The sequence below is a fragment of the Genypterus blacodes genome, unplaced genomic scaffold (genome assembly GCF_046128005.1).
Source record: "Genypterus blacodes isolate CSIRO-AG114 ecotype Tasmania unplaced genomic scaffold, CSIRO-AGI_Gbla_v1 ptg000058l_1, whole genome shotgun sequence".
Taxonomy (NCBI): Eukaryota; Metazoa; Chordata; class Actinopteri; order Ophidiiformes; family Ophidiidae; genus Genypterus; species Genypterus blacodes.
Window position 1 is genome coordinate 7,221,081 of NW_027466870.1, and position 21,880 is coordinate 7,242,960.

A 21,880-nucleotide genomic window follows, 5' to 3' on the forward strand; every position below is an offset into this window, starting at 1 on the left:
TGATAGAAAAGATTTAAAAAAACGACTACACTAAAAACAATATTGCATTTACCCACTGATGCGTCACCGTCTCTACAATGAGCTCAGAACGTGAATCTCATTGTTCTTTGAAATAGTAAACATCACTTTGAAAGCAAAAAATCTGAGAGAATGAAAACAAAAACATGACAATGAATGGATCCTTACAAAAGAATATTGAAAACACACACCATGATTATGAAAAGTGCTGAAACAAATTGTCAATTAATCGATTAGTCGACTGTTTTGGTCTTTTAGAAAGTAAAGTTATCAAATATTTGCACGTCACATGTCCATTTGGTAATTATTTGGATTTCTTCCCCTCTTGTACTGAATGTATACTTTAGTGTTTTCTTTTACTGCCCATCAGATTTTGCAAGAAATCTAATGGGCCAATTTATAGATCAAACGATTAATCGATTAATGGAGAAATCCATTCAGGAATGCACAGTGTAAATAATCATTAATGCAGTGGAAGGGAGCTTTAGCATCATCAGCCTTCTTGTCCAAAGTCTTCAGTGAACTTCTTCAGCTTGCCTAAATCCTGCTCATTCACCGTGGGCTTGGTGCTAGACAGCGACCTCAGCATGTCAGCCTGCACCAGAGAAACAGCATTAAGGCTCAGCATCACACCGCCTGTTTCCACCTTTAAACACCAAACCAACCAAACGGTCTCTTACCATGCTGACAACTGGTTCCAGAAGCTTCTCTCCAGGAACCTCCATCCATGTCATGGCAAAGGCATTGGGATCGCCTGGCGAGCAAGGGGTCAGGAGGTCGTCCACCACAACGTCGGGATCCTGCCATGTTGCCCCGCGAACCTAAAGTAGTTTGAGTCGATGTGGGATTGAGAGTTAAACACTAAACAGCAACCAAAACCATTTCTACTCTAAGCACTGTTTTCTGTATTTTGTCTTGAATACTGATAATGTTGATGACATTTCCCAGGTTTGATTGACAGAATACTGCACCTTTTTGAAGTGAGTGGCACATTGAACCTTCCTGACGGGCTGCATGAGAGCGTCTCGGACAATTATACTGATGTCCGCCCCTGAGTAACCGTCTGTCTTTTTGCCCAGAGTGATGAAGTCCGCCTCCGTGAGGGCGTTGGGCGTGGAACCCAGGTGCAACTTGAACATGAAGGAGCGGGCGTGCTCCTCAGGCAGGGGAATGTAGATCCTCTTCTCAAATCTAAGACACAAAAGGACATCAGCCATTAATCGGCCATTTTGAGGGGATCTAACCTTGAATCTTTATTTTGTCCTTTAATTCCCTCAAAACAGATATCTGAGAGAGTATGAGAGTTGACTCACCTTCTCCTGATAGCCGAGTCCAGAGTCCATGGAATATTTGTGGCTCCCAGTACCAGAACTCCATCATTGTTAGTTCCAACACCTTAGAGGAGAACGGCAAACATTTAAAGTCAAACAGAAAATACTCAAGATATCAGTTTAGATTGCCTTTTCTTGTTTTTCTTAAACTTACCCTGCATCTGCACAAGGAACTCCGTCTTGATTCTGCGAGCTGCTTCACTCTCATTCTCACTCCTGGAGCCACAGAGGGAGTCAATCTCATCGATGAAAATGATAGACGGCTTGTGTTCTCGAGCTAAGGTGAACAGGTTCTTCACCAGCCTTAAGGGACGCAAAGACAGAACAACAGTCAATGTTAAGACTTCACTTTGTCAACACACACATTTATCATCATGACTTGAACCGGGGCCTCACTTTTCGCTCTCCCCCAGCCACTTGGACACCAGGTCGGATGAGGAGATGGAGAAGAAGGTGGAGTTGTTGGCTTCGGTGGCAACTGCCTTGGCCAGGTAAGACTTTCCTGTTCCAGGTGGGCCAAACAAGAGGATCCCCCTCCATGGAGTCCGCTTTCCTAAAACAAACGAAAATGCACACTATTTATACGGACTCAGGACAGAATATCAGCAGGTTTCCATGTGACTCCTAGTTTCCATACCTGTGAACAGATGAGGGAACTTGATAGGCAGGATCACGGCTTCCTTTAAGGCTTCTTTGGCACCTTCAAGTCCAGCTACATCATCCCAAAGAATGTTTGGCTTTTCCATGACAATGGCACCTGTAAAGGTCAAACAGGTTTGAGTGAAACACGAGCGGATTATCAATCATTATTATTATATTTTACCACTGCATGATCTCTCTCTCTTTTTCTCCAGCTTCATTCACCTGAGAGTTGATTTTGGAACTTCTTCTTCTCACCCCCATCCTCACTTTCATCACTAAGTAAAAACACAACAGTACTCATTATCTTTTATTAAGCTTATGGGGAATGAAAGGAGAAACTAGCCGTCATAAACCAGATCAGATACCAGACTCACTCTTTGTCATCAGACCCAGACTCTTTGACCGGTTTGGCCGGTGGATTGTTCTCCTGTTTCTTGAGATATTCCTTCAGCTGCTCGGCTCTGTCCAGGTAATCTGCACACTTGGCCCTGATGCTCGTCTTTGCACTATTACCCTTGGCCTCGTCTACAAAGAGGAACATACACTGAGCCAACACTCATAACAGTACAAGCCAATACAAAAGCCCAATAATCCGACCTTTGTGGAGCCCATGCTGTCCAATACAATGTAATGATATACTTAGAGGTGACTGTGATACTCTGCCCCTTTAATGTATGCAAATTATGTAGACAAAGTATCAGGATCACGTATAGAAGTATTTCAGTGTAATACAGTTCAGTTCGACATCTACACAAAATACAATCTCAACAATAACAGAAAAACATCCCTCTGTGAACAAATCTAACAATTCTTAACCCCACAAAAGGTCTAATGTTGTTATTTCTGGACTGTTGTTGATTGTACTGATAGTGGAATACAGAACACAGCAATCACGACAATGTAAAGAAAGTGTAGTACAGATGCTAGAATGACACAAATGCGGTGATCAATCTAAAACAAGCAGATCCCAGTCACTCACACTTGACAACATGAAGGAAGTATTGCACAGCATGCTGATACAGTCGAAGGGCCTCTTCGTAGTTTTGTGCTTTGTCCTCTTCTGAAGCTTTGCTGGCCAGATCTATCGCTTTCTGTCATCACCAAACACAAATGGAATCATTTATCTACAGGCCATGAAACCCACGGCTTCCCTATTATACAAGCCACACCTTCTTATACTTTAACTCTTCAAAACTTTAATTTAACCCAACCAAAATTTATAAATCAAGATTTCAAAACGCTTACGAGTTTAAATGTAATCGTTATTTATGTTAAAAGATCGCTTTGATTTTCCTAATTACGTCACTTTAAAGGTTATGTAACCGAGCGGCTCCCTCTTTAAACTTTCTCACTCACCTGTAGATTCGCACTTGCCATCACATGAAGTTACGACGCTCAAATTTATCCCTGCCGATTTAGATTAAACTGTCAAAATGAAGATTCTCGTTTAAATCCCGTCAGTAATGTTTCATTTTACAGAAGACTCAGTCGCTAAACATCCAGAAGTTATTTCTCTTCCGCGTCCTCACAATTGATAGCGACTTCCGCAGTGGTCACGTGATAATGTTATTGCGCCGATAAGCTCCAACAAAAGCGTTAAAGGCGCAGAAACACTCCGGTTTCTTTCCGCTTCACCGTAAATTTGCCACTTGTCGGAGTTTAGTCCAGCAAACCACGCGAACGACGAGACAAAATCACTTTCCTTTGAACGCTTTTACACAAAACACAACGTCAACAACGTCCAAACGCAGGTCAGGAAGTTGTGTCGCTCCAAACAGTGTCCGCCTCCAAAGCTACGTAAACAATAGTGACGTCACCAGAACGAACAAAGCCACAACATTGACGTCATATTTATTCTTTACTAAACTACGCATTTTAGACTAATATGAATCTGTGGACGTTAATGAAATCACACAAGTTCCAATATTGAATTGATTAAGTAAATTCGTACTTCTCAACTCATTTAACATCAGCACTGTTGCAGGCTGTGTTCTGTATTTTATTCTACTTTTGATTAATATTATAGTTCTTTCATTTTTATTTTTTCATTTTTTGCATACTTTTTATCAATCTGTTTTTGTCTTCATCTGAAATTCAATCACATCAAATCAAATAATTTTCCCATTTATTAATAAATGTTACACTTTATTACATTTATTAAAAAGGCAAATAAAAGTGCAATATATCTTTATATCTTACAACACCCAGGGTAAATAAAAATAAATGCCTATAGAACAGTATGATGGACGTGAGAGTAAATGTTCTTGGTTGCTCATTGTGTTATTCTAAACATAGTCCTGGTTTATTTCACAAAAAAAATGACTTAATTCAGCTGAAATCAAAGCAAGCACCATGTACAGTACATATCATGTTAAATCGTTGAATTTGACACTTTTAAATCACTACATTGCACTGTAATGAGGCCTGAACGCAGGGATCTTGGTTGTCATCAACTATCTCCATGTAAAAGGTTTGGACCTAAAACCTTTAGGATGTGGTCACTCTTTGTAAGATCTGCAGGGAGTTCATCATTCTGGAAAACACACAAGAAGGGTTTTTAAGTTAATCAGTTTTCATTCTTTATTATTTACTATCTTCAATTCATCTTTCAAATCTGATTGCCCCACCTTGTTGGGTAGGCTGGGGTCTGCATGAGCCCCGAGCAGAAGGAGAACAGTCCGCAGATTGCCACCCATAACAGCAGCATGGAGGGCAGTAGAGCCATTCTGCCAACAGAAAACAGTTAGAACGTATGTTGATGTTAATAATGCCTTTGGGAGAGATGTTGTATATTGCAGGATAGATAGTATATCCTACCTTGAGGAGGCCAAGAGAAGGAGAAAACTTAAGGAGTTCCTCAATAACACTGTTCTGTCCCTTTAAGGCGGCCTTAAATAACGCTGTTGTTCCATCCTTAAGGGGGAGCAGGGAGGGCATTATTATTCTTTCATATAACATATTTATTCATGAGTGGATCAGGTAAGTAAAGACCCCAGCTTCCTGTTTGCGTTCTCATTATGTTTTCCGTCCCGATGTTAAAAGCTTTTGCCACTTCAGCCATTAGCAAGAGGGGGTCGATGGAATTGGTTCACTAAATGACAGCAATCGGAAATGTATGTACTCAAACATATCATTGATAAAGAGATATACTGTACTTGTCTATCAGCATCCCGGTCTGCACCACGTAAGAGGAGCACCTTTACCACCTCACTGTGACCCATCTGAGCAGCCATCCACAGGGGGGCAGTGCCATCCTGGACAAGGCATGAATGGAAAAGGACACAGTGACATCGGATATTAGAGGGAGGATGTGGAATGAAAGAGGAAAGTGGGATTATGTGCCAGCTGGAAGGAGAAACTCTCTGACTGTGTCTCTTGAATCCTTTCGTGTAAAAATGGAGACGTCTGAGTCTATTACCTCCCTTGCTTGGTTCACCTTGGCACCAGACGACAGCAGCTGACGAATGGCAGTCACATGACCCTCCTGGGCCGCGAGGAAAAGAGGAGTGGCACCGTCCTGAAACATTACACAAGAACAATCTCACTCAAATGTCACATCATATAGGATTTGTTTGAACAGAAGAACATGAAAATCAAAACAATGATTTGAGCAGTCAGGATGTTTTTGTGTGTCGCGGCTGGACAGACACTTCCGTCCTGCCAAATGTCAGCCAGTCTGACTCAGCAGTCAGCAGAAACCTGAGAGGTCAGATTCCATGCTGGGACAAAGTGTGCGACTAACCATTGTGTTGTAAACAGACATGGAGGACTGTGTGGGCTAAAGACGGTGAGAGGACACAGACACGCTGGAGAGGAGCTCACGTTTAGGTGATCATGAACATTGGCTCCGTTTTTCAACAGGATGTCCACCACCTTGGAGTGTCCGTACTGACAGGCCACAGTCAGAGCTGTGCCCCCATCCTGGTGAAGCACATGGGAACAGGTGAAGAGGATCAATGAGGTACATGAAAAGCAGGCTGAGCAACAGATTTACTCTTTCTGTTGTCTTATTTCTGCACCGCGCACTCTGAATCCTAGCAGTGTTCCCCTTCACACCCAGTATGGACACACACACACACACACACACACACACACACACACACACACACACACACACAAACACGCACACACACACACACACACGCACGTCATTGTGTCCTGCTGCACACCTTAGTCTGGCATTCAGTTGAGGCACCAAATTCAAAGAGGAGCTTCACAACATCATTGTGTCCCTGCTGGGAGGCGAAGAACAGGGCAGTAGAACCTGTCTGGGGAGGAACAGAAGTGTGAGTTTTGTGTCAATGTTTGCAATAAAAAAAGAAGACATTTTACAACCCAAGAACAGAAAAGGAACAAAAACAAATACACAGCAAATCTAAAAACAGGAAGTTGTAAGTGAATTTCCAAATCTCTCTGTGAGACGTGACCACAAATACAAAGGCTTCCTTATCGAGCTTTATTAATAAATGAGAAGCACTGATTGATCTCTTACATAAAGGAAAAGTAGGTCATATTTATATATAATGATAATGGCATCTTAAAGGTTTCAGGGTGGAGGCTGGTGCATGAATAGATGAGGTCACCAGGACTGATAGAACAGGTTACATCAATCAAAGCGCTGATGTAGGAGTTATTATTGATCCAGATGGCTCAAATGTATTTTCTTTGACACATTCAATATGGGTTCCATCCGGTTATGTAAACAAATACTATACATTTGGTTATTCTATACTTCCTGGGAACGATCTAGAATCAAACAGTGTGACAGATCTCTGCAGCACATTAAGCTTTCATCTGTAAAGTTCATAAACACGTTGATTTGCAGAGGAATCAAGAGAAGGTTTTATAGGATGCTGTGGAAGGACACAGGCAGGAGTTTTGCCATCATACCTCTCTCTGATAGTTGATGTCAGCTCCTTGCATGATAAGTTCCTTGACACACTCATAGTGTCCGCTGTATGAAGCCACCATCAGCGCTGTGGTTCCGTACTGCAAACAAATATGGAAACAATAAATCACCTAGCTCCAACGCTTCAGTGCGACGACTGGCCTGAAAACAGCACGGAAACATGATGATGAAACACCTAAATGCTTATTTCTCTAAGTTTTCCTGTGAAACTTTTTTTTTTTTTTTAATTATGAATGGCCAACTCACACACTCACACACACACACACACACACACACACACCCTCATGCACGCATAGGTAAGGGTTGAAGCTCTCTTTTCTCCCTACCACAGGTGGGTTATGGTTAAAGCGTGCAGCTGAGCAGCCAGGGCATGCAGCGTCCATACACTGTCTCTGCAGTCTGCGTCCACACGCCCGCTGTTGAGCAGGAGCTGAAGGAGAGCCAGGTTTCCCCTCCGAGCTGCCCAAAACACGGCATTGGCCAGGGGTGTTTCCTTCTGCAAGGTTACACACACATACACACAGACACACAGAGAGGGGGAGAGAGAGTAGAGGCACGCAAAAGAGCAGCAGAGTGCATCCAGGTGGGATTTAGAAGTGAGGGGATGAGAGACAGGTCAGCCACCAATCAGGTGTATCAGCGGTCAATACCCATAACTCACACTCACATTTCTCTCCCTCACACTCTGAACGTTGTAAAGGGATTTGAGCAACACACACACGCACACACATACACACACACACACACACACACAGGAGTTCACAGGGTACATGATACCTATGATAACCCACACACACATGGAGGTAATCTAATGTTTGCAGCGTGATTACATTTCAGGCAGTAAAGTGCAAGCAGACAATCGTCTAATCTAATCTAATCTAATCCTCTGCTACTGAGACATGAAAGTAAAAGTACTTTGTCCTTAAATCATTAAAGAGGACACTCAGGTGTAATCAGCTCCCTCATGATGGCCTCCATGGCTGCAGTGACGGAGAGAGTAAAATGATGATTTACCTTAAAAGACATCCTGCAGACCTCATTGGTGACTCATCTTCCTCCCCGCATCAGTCAGTCAGTCATTACAGACGAGGATCCGCACGCAGATGCTGTTTTTGCCGCACTGTGTTTGGGTGTTGGCGGCGCCGATCCGCCAACATGATAACAGACAGACAGTCAGCTGAGCTCATCCGCTGCAGTGCTGCGCGCAGGAGGGGGGCAGCGACAAGCTAGTGCCGCTGGGGGGCGCTGTTGAGCCCCGGCGAGGGTAAATAGATGCGGTTTTGGAAAGTTAGGCGTCAGGTGTTGTGGACAATCATAAAGTGGTGCTTGAGGGATTAAACAGATTGCAGCTTTAGCTCGGTGTAAATGGTAATAGATGTTTTAGACCGGTGGAGCTGATAAAGCATCTTGTTTTTGTTGACCGGAGATGCTGGCGTAAGTATTGATTTAAGGATTCAGGTAAGTATAGTGGAAAATGTTATATAGTTATTCCAAAGCTATATAAGGAAAACTGACAGACGACCCCACAGTCCAGAGTTACACACAGAACATGGGAACAAAGCAGAACCACATCCATGCAGGTAAGCAGGCCAAGATCCGTCATTTCATTACTAAACCAAAACCAGGGGGGGACAGATGGTGTAAGAAAGCGTTTCTGTGCATTTGAAAATGAAAAATCCTCAATTTCACCTTAAGCCAGGAGACATGAAGTCATCTCATTGTGGGGGCCGATCCCAAAGGTTTGATTGTCACTTTGAGATCACAGCCTGACATCTGAGTTTACAGGCTACATGTATCACTGATGAGGTTTTGATCTCTTAATCTAAAACGATTTCTATTCAGGAACCTCAACATAACATTTCACTGTTAAGTGTGAGTGATGCCAGTGCTATTACCACTTTCCTGCAGGGTCGTTTCAGCAATGTTGCACTCATTTTTCTGTGGAAAGCTATGAAAAACCATTCTGGAGGAGGAGAACAACTTATAATGCTCTATATTTTCTGAGGCATGACACCAGGAATTTAAGGTTTTTGGTATCTTGGTATGTTTCTGTCAGGGAACAAACAATATGAAGAAGTCTTTGTCTTTCCAGTTCAGCGGCTCTGCTTCCTGTTGAGAGCAGTGCTGCTTACTGTCCTGCTGTGTGGTCCGAGCCACGTGGCGTCAGACTCAGACGAGCTGATTCCATCCAGCTGGCAGTTGTGGAAAAGCAACCACGGCGTTTCCTACGATGAAATGGTTAGAACACACATTTTTAATTCAAGAGCCAAAATTATTATTATCTGTTTGACTCACTCGGTCATTCTTTGATGCTTTCACCATTCAGGACGACGTTCAGAGGAGAGGCATCTGGGAGGGAAACATGCAGGAGATTGATGACAACAATCAAGGGTTTTTCATGGGGACGAAGATGTTCACAATGTCCATGAATAAATATGGAGACCTGGTCAGAACAAGTAGCTCATAAAGTCTCTGAACTAATGAGATGATAAGATCTGCTTACAGTGTTTGTGTTCTCCACATATAGACAAAAGAAGAATTCCAGGTGTTGCAAGGTGCCATGATCGATGCCCAGTTTGTGAAAAGAGGGAAGAATGTTTCAGCACGGCGGCTGCGTCACAATGCTGTGAGGTTAGGGGCCGCGGCTGTTGACCACAGGCAAGCGGGTTATGTAACAGAAGTGAAGGATCAGGTAAGACAGTTCTGAATCTGTTTCTATTCTCAGATGTGTCCAGACATGAATGTGAACAAGCTTCAATGTGTTTTGAATGTTCTTCCCAGGGTTACTGTGGCTCCTGCTGGGCCTTCAGCACTACAGGCGCGATTGAAGGACAAATATCCAAGAAGACGGGTCAGCTAATATCCTTGAGCGAGCAAAACCTGGTCGATTGTTCCAAAGCGTACGGCACCTATGGATGCAACGGAGCCTGGATGGCAAATGCCTACGACTACGTGGTCAAGAACGGCCTGCAGTCCACAAGCACCTATCCCTACACCTCAGTGGTACGGCTCGCTCTCATCCATCAGAGCACTTACAGAAATTCATAGTTTGTGTCCATAAATACATTCAGGTTGTATTTCTCTTCTCAGGACACCCAGCCTTGTTTCTATGACAGCAAACTCGCAGTTGCACATGTCAAAGATTACAGGTTCATACCTAAAGGAGATGAGCAGGCTCTGGCTGATGCCGTGGCAACCATCGGGCCAATCACAGTTGCTATTGATGCTGATCATTCAAGCTTCCTGTTCTACAGCTCTGGTTGATTACCATGAAATGACCCACATTCAATACATTCATATTAGCAGTTAGAAGAGGAATCAACATTAATCTCTTCTACAGGAATCTACAATGAGCCGAGCTGCAACCCAAACAATCTGAGTCATGCTGTGCTGCTAGTTGGCTACGGATCAGAGGGAGGCCAAGACTACTGGCTCATCAAGAACAGGTATGGGCTTTATTTCAAATGTTACATAATGGAAACTAATGTGAGAACTTACACGTAAAGGCCTATATTCTACCTGTGTTCTCTTGTGTTTAATATAATCTCCCTTTCCCTCTTCAGTTGGGGCTCCAGCTGGGGCGAAGGTGGCTACATGCGACTGATCCGCGACGGCAGCAACACGTGCGGCATCGCCAGCTACTCCTTGTACCCCATTCTTTGATCGTGACCTGCTGCTGAAGAGTCCAGTACCATGGCAGGGTCTTAGGGTGGACTGTCATCAGTCATTGCTTATATAGCTCATTTCACTCCTGTCATTCACAGTGTGTACTGTTTCTCTCCTGTGCAGCTGGGACACTGCTGCTCTCAGTGATGTCATCCAGACCCCAGCATCAGTGAACTGTTTCTGCTACGCAAACAGAGATTTTCTTACAAAAGCATTTAACAAGGATCACACTAAAACTAAAGCCACTCAGGATCAGATGCTGGATAGTAACTGATTCAGGGAGCATTGTGACGTTACATGTCATTCTTTGTGTTGATATAATGGTTTGATGTAACACTTTGAGGAGGATCCTACATCTTCAGGTATTCAGGCCTCCTCTTACTTTGTCAGTGCACATAATAATGTTTTCTGTGGCCAAATGCTGTATCATGTATTCATCAACATTCTCCACAATCCATCCTTTAGTAGATCTGTCTGTGACTTTGTAAACATTGTCAGCTGTCCAGAGCACTACAAATAAAAACATAAAAGCAGATATTTGTGTCTTCACTCTCTCTCTGCCTCTAAGCACAGCCACACCTAATTGAACATTGAACCCTAATCCTGCACTGGTCTATCCCTTCCATTCTCTCCATTACTCTGTCACTCTCCTTCCAGCGTTGCCGCACGTCTCAAATAGAAAAAGCTCCAAGTTCACCTGGCTTCACCGAGGGAGGGAGCGGGTTTATTATGTCTCCTCCGCTGAACCCACACAGCCTCATAATGCAGAGGGAGATCTCTCGGCTTTGCTCTGTAGTGTGGTTGATTTTGCTCTATTTCACTTTACTTTGCTGCGCTGCATCTACACAGAGTGCGACAAAGAGACGTCCAAAGTACTGGCAAGACAGTCACACACAGATACGTGAGAAGCTCCATAGCCTGAAAAAGTTCTGTGACCCGTCCGTCAACAACCAGACAGCAGGAGCTCAGGTAATACACACTGTTGATGTGTTTAATAGTTTGAATAGATTTCTTCTTCAGCTCGGATTCTTCCTGAGTTGTTATTTCAGTGGAATCTGTGCTTATAAGCCCCTTTGGGAATACTGTTTATCTTTCTGAGATGTCTGTATTAGGTACAGATACAGTATAGGACCTTCACAATACATCATATTCATGCTATATTTCATCATATCTCAGGCGTAAAACTCCATCTTACTACACAGAGAGCTCTGTGGATAACAGAATAGGATCATTGTACACAATATGAGGACAATGCACTTCCTTCCAGCACACACTCTTCAGCATACCTTAGTGAGCTGCGGTGTATTGTTCAGCATTGTGTGTCTGTGTGTACAGAAGTGTGAATCTGGGTTCTATAGAGAGTGGAAGGGACCGCACAGGGGTCAGTGTGTGGCGTGTAGCTGTAATGGACTCTCCAACCAGTGTGAGGAGAACACTGGGAGTTGTGTGGTTAGTGTTGTCTCTCTCTTATAGACACACACACATACACACGCACGCACGCACGCACGCACGCACGCACGCACGCACGCACGCACGCACGCACGCACGCACGCACGCACGCACGCACGCACGCACACTTACAGCATACCTCAGCTCATTGCAAACCATGTTGGTAATGCTGTACTTGTCACTTGGCCATCAGAATTGTCAATTTAACACGATTGGAGAACGATGTGAACGATGTAAAGAAGGTTACTATGGCAACGCAGCCGCTCGGACCTGCCATGTCTGTCCGTGCCCCTTTACATGGAACAAGTCAGTTTCTCTTCATTGCCTCAAATCATAAAATAAATCCCCAAACTAAACCAATTTCATTTTATTTACGTTTAATTTATCTGTGTTTCTGCAGTTTTGCGCTGGCCTGTCTGGACATCGGCTCAGGAGAGATTGAGTGTTTGTGTAACCGTGGTTACAGCGGTGTGAGATGTGAGAGGTTTGTCTGCCAGCCACGATGCTGCACGCAGTGAAAACGCCACTGAAATCCGATTTTATCTCTAGAAATGTAAAAGCTTATAATAAAGCATTTCCCACCTTTGCATTTCCCCTTGCAAGATGTGCTTCAGGTTACTATGGAAACCCAATGACATGTGGAGGCAGTTGCAAGCCTTGCCGCTGTGTTGATGGAATCTCAAACATTTGTGACCCTCAGACCGGAGGTACGAATACAAAGTTTAGATTTAGACATTTTAAATAAAAGCCGCTCTCTCTAAAATCATGTTTTTTTTGTATCTTTCCTTCAAACAGAATGTACATCATCTAGTGACCTCTGCCATGGTTGGTTTGTTGCACACACTCTTACATTCATAATCAGTTTTAAATATCTTCATACTCTTATGCTTTGTCGTCATCGTGTGTTTACCTGCAGAAGGTGACGGCTGCACTGACGCCTCACTGGTCGACCTGGAGACAATGGATGATCCACTGACTCGACTGAGACAACGGTTTGAGAACATAAGTGGAAGTGCTGCTCCATTCTTTGCGCTTAACAAACTGGAAGAAACCATCACTGAGACCAAGGTACTAATGTGAAACAACTGTAGTTCTATAAAGGCTTTACTCTTCTCCACAATGTTGTTATACCAATAACATCTCTGCTGTTTCTCAGATTCTGGTCACGCAGTCTAACAGAACTGTGGATCGTCTTGGTCCAAGGGTTAAACAGCTGGAGAAAGATGTGGATGTTGTCAGAGAGGACCTGAGTCAACTGACTGATGAGGCATCTGGGACTGCTTTTACTTACAGAAACACAGAAATCAAATCAAATTGTACTGGAGTTGTAGTTAAAAAGCCTTGACATGTAATGACCTCTGTCACCTTTCCTGTGTCAGGAGTCTTTATCAGATATGGAGAACATCTTGCAGAACCAGAATGGAACCAAACAGAATGCAGATGATGTTCTCTCCCTCGCTGAGGAGCTCCTCACAGCCTTACAAGGTAAAGCTGTGTATCTATCACCAACAGCTCACACCAAGAGTCCTGCAGGAGTGCTTGGGCAGTTTTGTGAAATGTTAAATAAAGTGTAAAGGTTTCCCAGTAAGTAAACTTGACACCAAACCTTTGTATCTTGGCCTCTGTATCCACTGAGCTCTATCTCTCACACTGTTTGTCAGATCTCACAAAGCAGCTAAGTGAGGCCAAATCTGGAGATTCTTACAGTGTTCCTGAAAGAGACAGAGTGAGGATGGTGAAGGAGGCTCGGCACTCAGTGGAGGAAATGAGGAGGAGAAGCTGCGCTGCTCAGATAGATGAAGGTGCCAGAGAGCAAGAGGAGGCACAAACACGTGAGGCTGATTCTGTTTCATAGCAATTATGTTTGAAAAGAGTTTCAAGGGTTTATTGATCTCCTTTGAGCTGAGCAGAGAAAATATCTAACTCAGGGGTGTTCCAACATGACCTCCACTTAGTCAACACACTGCTGCCAATGATACTGGAGGGGTTTTATCCAATCTCTTTACTCGGCTGTTCAAATAAATCATCCCGGGCTGATATGCCATCATCTGAGGCTAAGCAGGTCCCAGGTAAAAGCTAAATTTTGGGGTGGAATGAAGTGGAAAATCAGGTGAGAAGGGTCGATGTTAAACAATGGAGAACAATCTACCCACTACCAGAACTTACATAGAATGTACGTATATGTCAAAGCCAATGAATGCAGCCGATAAGAATTATGCTGTTAAGGCTCAAAACTTATCAGTCAACCCTTGCTCATTGTTTTTTTTCTGCTATATTCAAAGCTATATATTTCAAACAACTATACAAAGGTATTTCTGGTTGTAGGGGGCGCCGTGTAAGATGAAAAGTGTTTGGATTGTGAGAGTGCGGGGACAAATTAAATGCAAATGTAAATTCTCTGTGTCCTCATCAGCACTGGACTTAATCAGGAAAGCGTCGGCTCCTATGGAAAGCAGCCACGGGGTTCTGAGTCAGACCTCTGTGTCTCTGATGGACCCTGAATCTGCTCTGATGAACCTGGCTGAGCTGCTGTCAGAGGCAGAGGACGCAGCGAGCAGAGCGCAGGGGGTTAACCTGAAGAGTCAGAACACACTCCAGCATGTGCAGGTAGAGTTCACAGGTCTGTGGTGTGTTTACTCTGTGTCTTACTGATGTAGTTTCTCTCTGCTCAGCACCTTCAGGCCCAGCTGGAGCAGGACCAAAGTGCTCTGCTTCCTGCGGCTGAGATGGCAAAAGATGTGTTGCAGAACATCACACATCACAGACACTTTTTAATGATGACGGAGAGAAAAAAGGTCCTGTAAGCAAAAATTCAATCTGCAAGAAGATGATTTCAGACAAATTTGCTCTTGAAGAAAATGCCTAACATGCATTTTAATCACAGGACTTTGAGCGTCTCTCAGCTCACCTGGACGGTGCCAAGTCAGAACTTAAGAAGTTCAATAAAGGCCTCCAAATGATGTCCAAAGTGGATCTTCACACCAAGGCTGACCAACATGCAAAGGAGCTGCACAGACTGGCAGGAGAATATCAAGAGTGTGTATAAGGCAGACATGGTGGCTGGTGCATTAATATGGAGTCTGGAGAAAAGTTATAGAAGTGTTTGTGTGATTGCAGAGCTCTCTGTGATGTCACCAATGGCTCCTCTGACCTCCTGCATGTCGTCCTGGGTGAAGTTCTAAAGGCTGTAGAGAGGGCAGAAGAGGCAGCGGATCAGTCGAAAGCAGCTGCAGGCGAAGCATCTAAGGTGACTGGACTTCCTCAGATACTTGATGGAAACACTGAATGTGATTTTCCTCATTTCTCCTGTTATTCCTAATCAGAATGTAGAACAGGGAGGTCTGCCTCACAGAGCCGAGGGACTGAGAGATAAAGTGAACCACTTAATGACGCAAGCCACGCAGACTCACAACGACCTTGACGGTGCGTGAGATTAAAAAATTGAGACTTGGCATGAAATGAAAAGCTTTCCAATATCTGATTATAGTTTCTTTTTAACAGCAGTTTCTGGTGAAGTCGACCGCCTTAAAGAACAAGTTCATCAGCAAAGAGAGAGAGGAGAATTAGTGAGAACGGGCCTCTCTACAGTCAGCAAGGAGCCAGAAAAGATAAATAGAGGTCAGTAGGTGAACGAGCTGAGCCGTTCTCAAAGATTCCACAGCGTCTCAGTGTTTCTCCTTTGATTTCAGCTGACATAGAAAGTCTGATGGACTCTGTGAAGGCCGAAGCATCTGCATGCAACTTCACCATCAGTGATGTAGCCGACAGACTGAGGAGTATCAGACAGGACGTGGGCAAAATAAGTCTGAGCGGTATCAACACAGATATGGATGAGATGTTGGTTGATGCAGACCGAGCAGGTGAGGGTTTGATGATTAAAAAATAACAAAACAAAAAATCTCTAAATGTTGTTTACAGGAGAAGTTGGAGTTCTTTTGTCCCTTCTGTTCTTGTTTCAGTGAAGAACTTGAACGACACACTGACCACACTGACTGACAAGCTGACACAAGTTGAGGAGCTCAGTAAGAAGGCGCCTCCTAGTGGCAACATGAGAGAAAGCATCAGGAGGATCAAGGATGTCATAGAGGAGACAAGAAACTTTGTTAACAGGGTGAGATATTCCTTTCATTGAACTTAAATGAGGATCCACCAAACGTCTCTCTCCCATCATGCATCATTCTTAGTTTGCTCCTCCTCTTGCAGCTCTCCATTGCAACAACTTTCAACGGCAAAGGTCACGTCGAGCTTCGACCTCCAAGAAATCTTGAAGACCTTAAAGCTTTTACAGCTGTTGAGTTTCTCCTCAATCGTCATAAAAGTGAAAATGCTGAAAACAGCCGAAGAAGACGACAGGAGCGACGCAGGCGTGAAAACCTCTTTGTTTTCTATCTGGGCCGCAAAGACGTGAGCGGAAAGATAAGAGCATCCAGCCACAAACTATTTAGAGGACATGTCTCAGCTGGACAGAATAATGACCCGCTGTCCCATTTAAGTGTGCGTTCTATCATCTTCAGGCTTCTGGAGACTATGTTGGCATGGCTGTGAGACGCAACGCACTGGTCTGCGTCTACAAGCTGGGTGGGGTCGTCCATGAGGTGGAAACCAGCCAGAGTATCACAACCACCAATCTGAAGTCCACAGATTTTGACAGAGTCATCTTTCACAGGCATGTAAAGGTAGAAAGGTAGAGAGTACGAAGAAGAACAGAATTTTTGTGACAGGCTATATAATACACACACACACACACACACACACACACACACACACACACACGTCTAAAGGATTTGAGCATGTTTTCCACCACTGAGAGTTTTAATTGTCTCATCTTGTTCTCTGCTATTGTATCTAATTAAATAAACATAATCATCTTTGTTTGCTAACACTTTCTGCAGAGTGTACCAAGATGCTGAAGTGAATATAACACAGAACTTCACATCATCCAAGCCCATCAGTGTCTACACTAAGAGAAACCTTCCCAACACACTGAGCGGCGTCCTCCAGCTGGACCCGGGGAGCCTGGTTCTCTACGTGGGCGGTTATCCATCAAACTTCACTGTAATCACTCACTGCTTTCACTTCATTACAAATGTGACCACGCTACAAACCAGAGCTGAACACATCACTCACACAACCGCTGCATAAAGCCACAAATACTATGTTTTTGTTAGTGCTATTGCCACTGAATATTTGACTAAATAAGGAGTAGGAGGGGCGTTTTTTCACTCAGTGTGCATATTGGTATAGGAGTGGGCTGAGTGAGTGGAATGAGTTTGCAAAGCTTTCATTAAATGAATTTATTAGCATATAAAACTGTACAATACTTAAAGCAGAGGTAGTGAGTCATTCCGTACATTTTGTTACAGGCTCTTCTTATGTGATAAACAGATGGTGATGAATATTGCACAGTTATAGTTCAAATTAAATTAGTTTGGCAACATTAAAATTCAGCTTGGACGGCGACATTCTTCATGAAGTGACGACAACAACAATGTGCTGCTGTTATTTCACACAAATAAATCTGGAAACTTGGAAACTAACAATGTGCAAGGAAAAGTAGGTGATAGAAAAGTGTTAGACTCTCTTTTGTTGGAGATGATGTGAACCTGAACAAGATTGAAAGCCACATACAGTGTCATGCTCTGCTTTTTATTATACAGTTAGTCATTTGCTATTAACCGTATTTTCTTTTCTTTTGATCTTTGTAGCCTCCAGTGGAGCTTCGTTACCCCAGGTACAGAGGAGCCATGAAACTCTCCTTCATCAACAACGAGCCTGTTTGCCTCTTCAACTTCAAGCGAGCCGTTAACATGGACACCAACCAGCCTCACGTGGGGTAAGGATGAGTTAGACATCAACAACACAAGTCTCAGAAAGCAGTGAAGTCTCAGGTCACACCCAGGATCGCCCTGTTCACAAAGACATCACAACAGATCATTTGTTTGTTTAGGATTCCACAGTCTGAGGTGTCCGATTATTATGACGGCACTGGTTACCGCATGGCATTCACCAACAACCCAGACAAGAACGTCAGAAGACAGTTCAAGTTCCACACAAACAGCAGAGAGACAAACGCCCTGTTGTTCTACATTGGAAATGAAGTAAGACACTTCCAACTGAATAAGCTGGATAAATGCAGAAGCACCGGTTGAACAGTTATGATGACGTAATGGGGGTGGACTGGGGTGAACACAAAGTGGGGTGAACACAAATTGAAAGTTTTATTTTTTTCGCACTGTTTTTTAAAAATACCTTAAGTGCTAAACAACCAAACAGACACTTTGAGACTTTAAGAAATGTGAGACATCTAGTAATCTCAGCCAAAGGCTGCCATTGACACCTTCCTGTAGAATCTCCCACAGATAATCGAAAAGTATGAGAGAAAAACGAGGCGTGTTGAGAGTTTCTATGATGATTTATGGTTGCAGGAGTCTTACTTCTGTGTGTTTGTGGAGGGAGGCTTCCTGACGCTGCGAGGACGCCAAGCAGGCCGAGAGCTCCGAGCTCAAAGTGCTGAAGCATCTCCTCTCTCTGTAAGATCATCTGTTATAAATGACTCTTCATTACAGACTGATCGTTACGGAGCGTGGTCATTTTCAGCTTTTGTTCCTCTCCCAATTTTTGTCCCTCAGAACAAACAGTTTGCCATCAAAATGGATAACAAGTTCACAGTGCGCTATGGAACAAAGCAGCTATCAGCAGATTACACTCAGACGGCCTACAGGAGTTATTACATAGGGGGTCTGCCAACACAACTCAGGCTCAGGTAACACAACACAAACTGACTATCAGGCTTTATTCACGTATTTATGATATATGTAGCATCTATAAATATATTTGTCCCTTTGAATCTCAGACACAACCTCACCGCTCCAGCACTGAGAGGGTATGTGGATGATGTGAGAGCAGATGGTGTGTATGTCCAGTATAACAGGACGATCGGTGTCAGTGTTGGATGTCCTGTCTCACTCCTGGTAAACTATCAATATTTATGTTTTTCTGCAGATTTCTATTTGATATAGCTGTGTTCTGGTGAATCAAAGTATATGAACAGAGTTGATATATTCTTCTGGCTCCTGCAGGGCGTTCGTGAAGCTTGGTTGCACTCGTCTCTGTCTGTGGAGTCGCTGTCTGTGAGGCCTATCAGAGTCTCCCTGGGATTCCGGAGCACAGTCGCTCACGGTGCATTTCTCAGCAGCAGAGCTCAGGTGACCCATAAACCCTTAAGGTTCAAGTTAAGTGGAAAGAGCAGAACTGATTTGCTGAATTAATACATTCAAATGATGTTCCGCTGCTCTCCACAGGACTCTGGCTCTGATCCAGACTTCCATCTGTCTCTGTCTGATGGCTTCGTAGTGTTTAATAGTGATAATTACACGTTGAAGTCAGAGGAAATGTACAACGACGGAAGGTGGCACTACTTATTTGCAGTGAGGAGCCGGAAAGGGTGAGATGATTCTTTCATCCATATTCAAATCAAATCAGATGTCAGCTGAGTCTCATCTTATCCTCCTTACATGCAGCACATTCGTAAACTTGATTCCCTCAGGTTGGAGCTCAGCATTGATAACAGGAAACAGACTCAGGCCCTGTCATCACCTCCGAGGCCCCTGAGAGGAGAAACCTTCAGAGGCTGCATCACAAACCTTTACACAAGGAGGTGCGGCACCATTAAGAACTGTTCCCTTTGTTTTCAAATGGAAAAAGTCTTTTAATATTCATGTTATTTGAATATTGAATGGTTAAACTCTAAACTCAGGCCGGACACGAGCTTCCTGCCTGCTGATCTGAGCTCATACTCACAGATGGATCATGTAGTCCTGGGCGTGTGCAGCCTTCATCCTCCTCCTCCAACTGTACTGAAAGGACATCAATCTGTAAGGACAAGAGGCAAATAGTTCCGCTGTTATTTTAGAGTTGCATGTTGCCACACACTTACTGTCTGGGCTGTGTGTCTGAATGTGTCCCAGTGTAAACGCTGGCCTCGGCACCACGGAGGACACCATCTGTCTGAGCTCAGCTGGCTCAGCTACACCGTCCCCCTGCAGGACCTCAATTACAGGTACAAGCACGGAAATATTCTACACTATGGCATACTATGTATCCTTACTTTTTGTTTAAGGTGCAACATTTAGTTCCATCTCTCACTCACCCTGTCATCTCGCCTCTCAGGCCTCACTTCTCCCTGGAGGTCAGAACCAGGTCATCCAAAGGACGGCTCCTCCATGTGGCCGGCAGAGGAAGTGTTCCCCTTCTAGCCTTATACTTGGCCAATGGAAAGATCAAGCTTTCACTGGGGAAGAACAGAATCATCCAGCATAAGAAGAAGACAAATGATGGACACTGGCACAGAGTATTTAACCCTTTAAGTCTGTATTTCATCAGACTCCACTATGGATGAGAAATACTTCTTGCGTTGGTTTTCTCTGTGTGCAGGTTGAGTTCAGCGTGGAGAGAAACACTTTCCATCTGCTGGTTGATGGATTCCGTGTGACTGACAGTCCTCTGTGGAATGATAAAGGTTCATCCTTAGACCTGCTCAACCCTGTGTACTTGGGAAGCAATGCAAAGAGCAACACCACAGAAGTGTGTACCAGTCCTCGTTGTTATTTTTGGGCAACTCAATCAGCAGCAATCTCACACATCTCTCCCGTCTTGTCTCTTCTCGTCTCGTCTCCTCTCAGGGACACGACATTCCAAAACACAGTGCTATTGGCTGTATCCGTGACTTCAAGCTGAACGAGGTGGCTGTCGGGGAGCCGGAGGCGAGCCAGCGGGTTTCTTTCTGCTTTGATGGGTTCTCAGAGCCTGGGACGTACTTTGGGGGTGACGGCGGTTACATCGCCTTAGGTTGGATGAAGTTTTATCTCATAGATCCTGATGAAATACAAATCTGAGTCAGAATGATTGCAAGCACTGATCTCCAATCTAATAAAGACTATTGACATTCCAGATAAACACTTCCCTGTCAGCTCTCATTTTGCGTTGGCCTTTGAAGTGCGTCCACACCAAATGACAGGCCTCCTCTTCCACATTCAAGGAGAAAAGATCAACCTAAGTGTGTTCTTAACAGAGATCAAGGTATAAAAAAATTTGATTTGTTGGAAATTGCAACTGATCAAGGCAAACTGCAAGCGCTGATGACAGAATGCAATATGACTTTCTAACCCTGCGGCAGGTGTGTGTCAGAGTGAATTATGGGAGCCGTGCTGTCAGCGTCTGTGTGACACCTCCTGGAAACCTCTGTGATGGGAAGTTTCACATGGTTACAGGTACGATTTCTTACAAATGGACACTCATTACACAATTGATCAAACTTTAGTGGCTGTGATTTTGTTATTCCTGTGTTTTTGTCTCCTCAGTTTCCAAACAGCGTGAGGTGATCAAACTAGAGGTGGACTCTGTGTCTGAGCAGAGAGCAGCCAGCTTCCCTTCTGCCTCAGACTCTACAAAGCTGGATTCTCTTTACATTGGAGGTAAATATATTGAAAACTCTCACAGAACTCCTTTGGAAACATATCTACAGTAACCCAGGCTCTCATTTGTCTGCCTTTACTTTCTTCTTCTTTCCGTACAGGCACATCCGAGCCCAGCCGAGCGCCTGTGTCTGCTTCTTTTGTTGGCTGTATGCGAAATGTGAAGGTCGATGGGAAGCTTGTCGCATTAGAATCAGCTTCCAGTGTGTTTGGCCACGTCAGCGTCAACAGCTGCCCTGCAAACTCATGAATGAAACCTTACACACCCCACACACCCTCTTACTCCACCTTCACTGACTTTGCGTAAGTTTCCCAAGGGACCAAAAATGACAAACTGGCTCCATTTATGCCCTTGTATGGTATAAAGGTATCCAGATATGTTAGTGCAACAT

The 21,880-nt window shown here is 44.0% G+C and overlaps 3 protein-coding genes across 5 annotated transcripts; 1 reads left to right on the forward strand and 2 right to left on the reverse strand.

Moving 5' to 3' along the window:
• Positions 1-2: 2 nt before the first annotated feature.
• On the reverse strand, positions 3-3,779 carry LOC143003092 (vacuolar protein sorting-associated protein 4B-like). Its single transcript, XM_076153595.1, has 11 exons — positions 3,348-3,779; positions 2,971-3,082; positions 2,366-2,516; positions 2,214-2,266; positions 1,987-2,106; positions 1,746-1,902; positions 1,504-1,652; positions 1,332-1,413; positions 990-1,209; positions 699-839; positions 3-613 (listed from the first exon to the last, which is right to left on the reverse strand). Exons 1-11 carry the CDS (start codon positions 3,366-3,368, stop codon positions 512-514), a joined length of 1,308 nt encoding a protein of 435 aa, XP_076009710.1. The 5' UTR covers positions 3,369-3,779; the 3' UTR covers positions 3-511.
• Positions 3,780-4,117: 338 nt separating this feature from the next.
• On the reverse strand, positions 4,118-8,026 carry ankrd29 (ankyrin repeat domain 29). 3 transcript variants are annotated; one of them, XM_076153630.1, is made up of 10 exons: positions 7,915-7,994; positions 7,286-7,396; positions 6,882-6,980; positions 6,161-6,259; positions 5,814-5,912; positions 5,410-5,508; positions 5,147-5,245; positions 4,809-4,904; positions 4,619-4,717; positions 4,118-4,524 (listed from the first exon to the last, which is right to left on the reverse strand). In XM_076153630.1, exons 1-10 carry the CDS (start codon positions 7,924-7,926, stop codon positions 4,441-4,443), a joined length of 897 nt encoding a protein of 298 aa, XP_076009745.1. In that variant the 5' UTR covers positions 7,927-7,994; the 3' UTR covers positions 4,118-4,440. The 3 variants fall into 3 exon arrangements, with proteins under 3 accessions (XP_076009745.1, XP_076009747.1, XP_076009746.1); XM_076153632.1 differs by lacking the exon at positions 7,286-7,396 and having other exon boundaries at positions 7,915-8,026; XM_076153631.1 differs by lacking the exon at positions 7,915-7,994 and having other exon boundaries at positions 7,227-7,391.
• Positions 8,027-8,443: 417 nt separating this feature from the next.
• cts12 (cathepsin 12) lies at positions 8,444-11,093 on the forward strand. The gene is made up of 8 exons (XM_076153629.1): positions 8,444-8,480; positions 8,993-9,138; positions 9,227-9,346; positions 9,428-9,592; positions 9,682-9,903; positions 9,991-10,159; positions 10,241-10,346; positions 10,464-11,093. The coding sequence occupies exons 1-8, from the start codon at positions 8,450-8,452 to the stop codon at positions 10,561-10,563; spliced, it is 1,059 nt and encodes a 352-aa protein (XP_076009744.1). The 5' UTR covers positions 8,444-8,449; the 3' UTR covers positions 10,564-11,093.
• Positions 11,094-21,880: the final 10,787 nt, after the last annotated feature.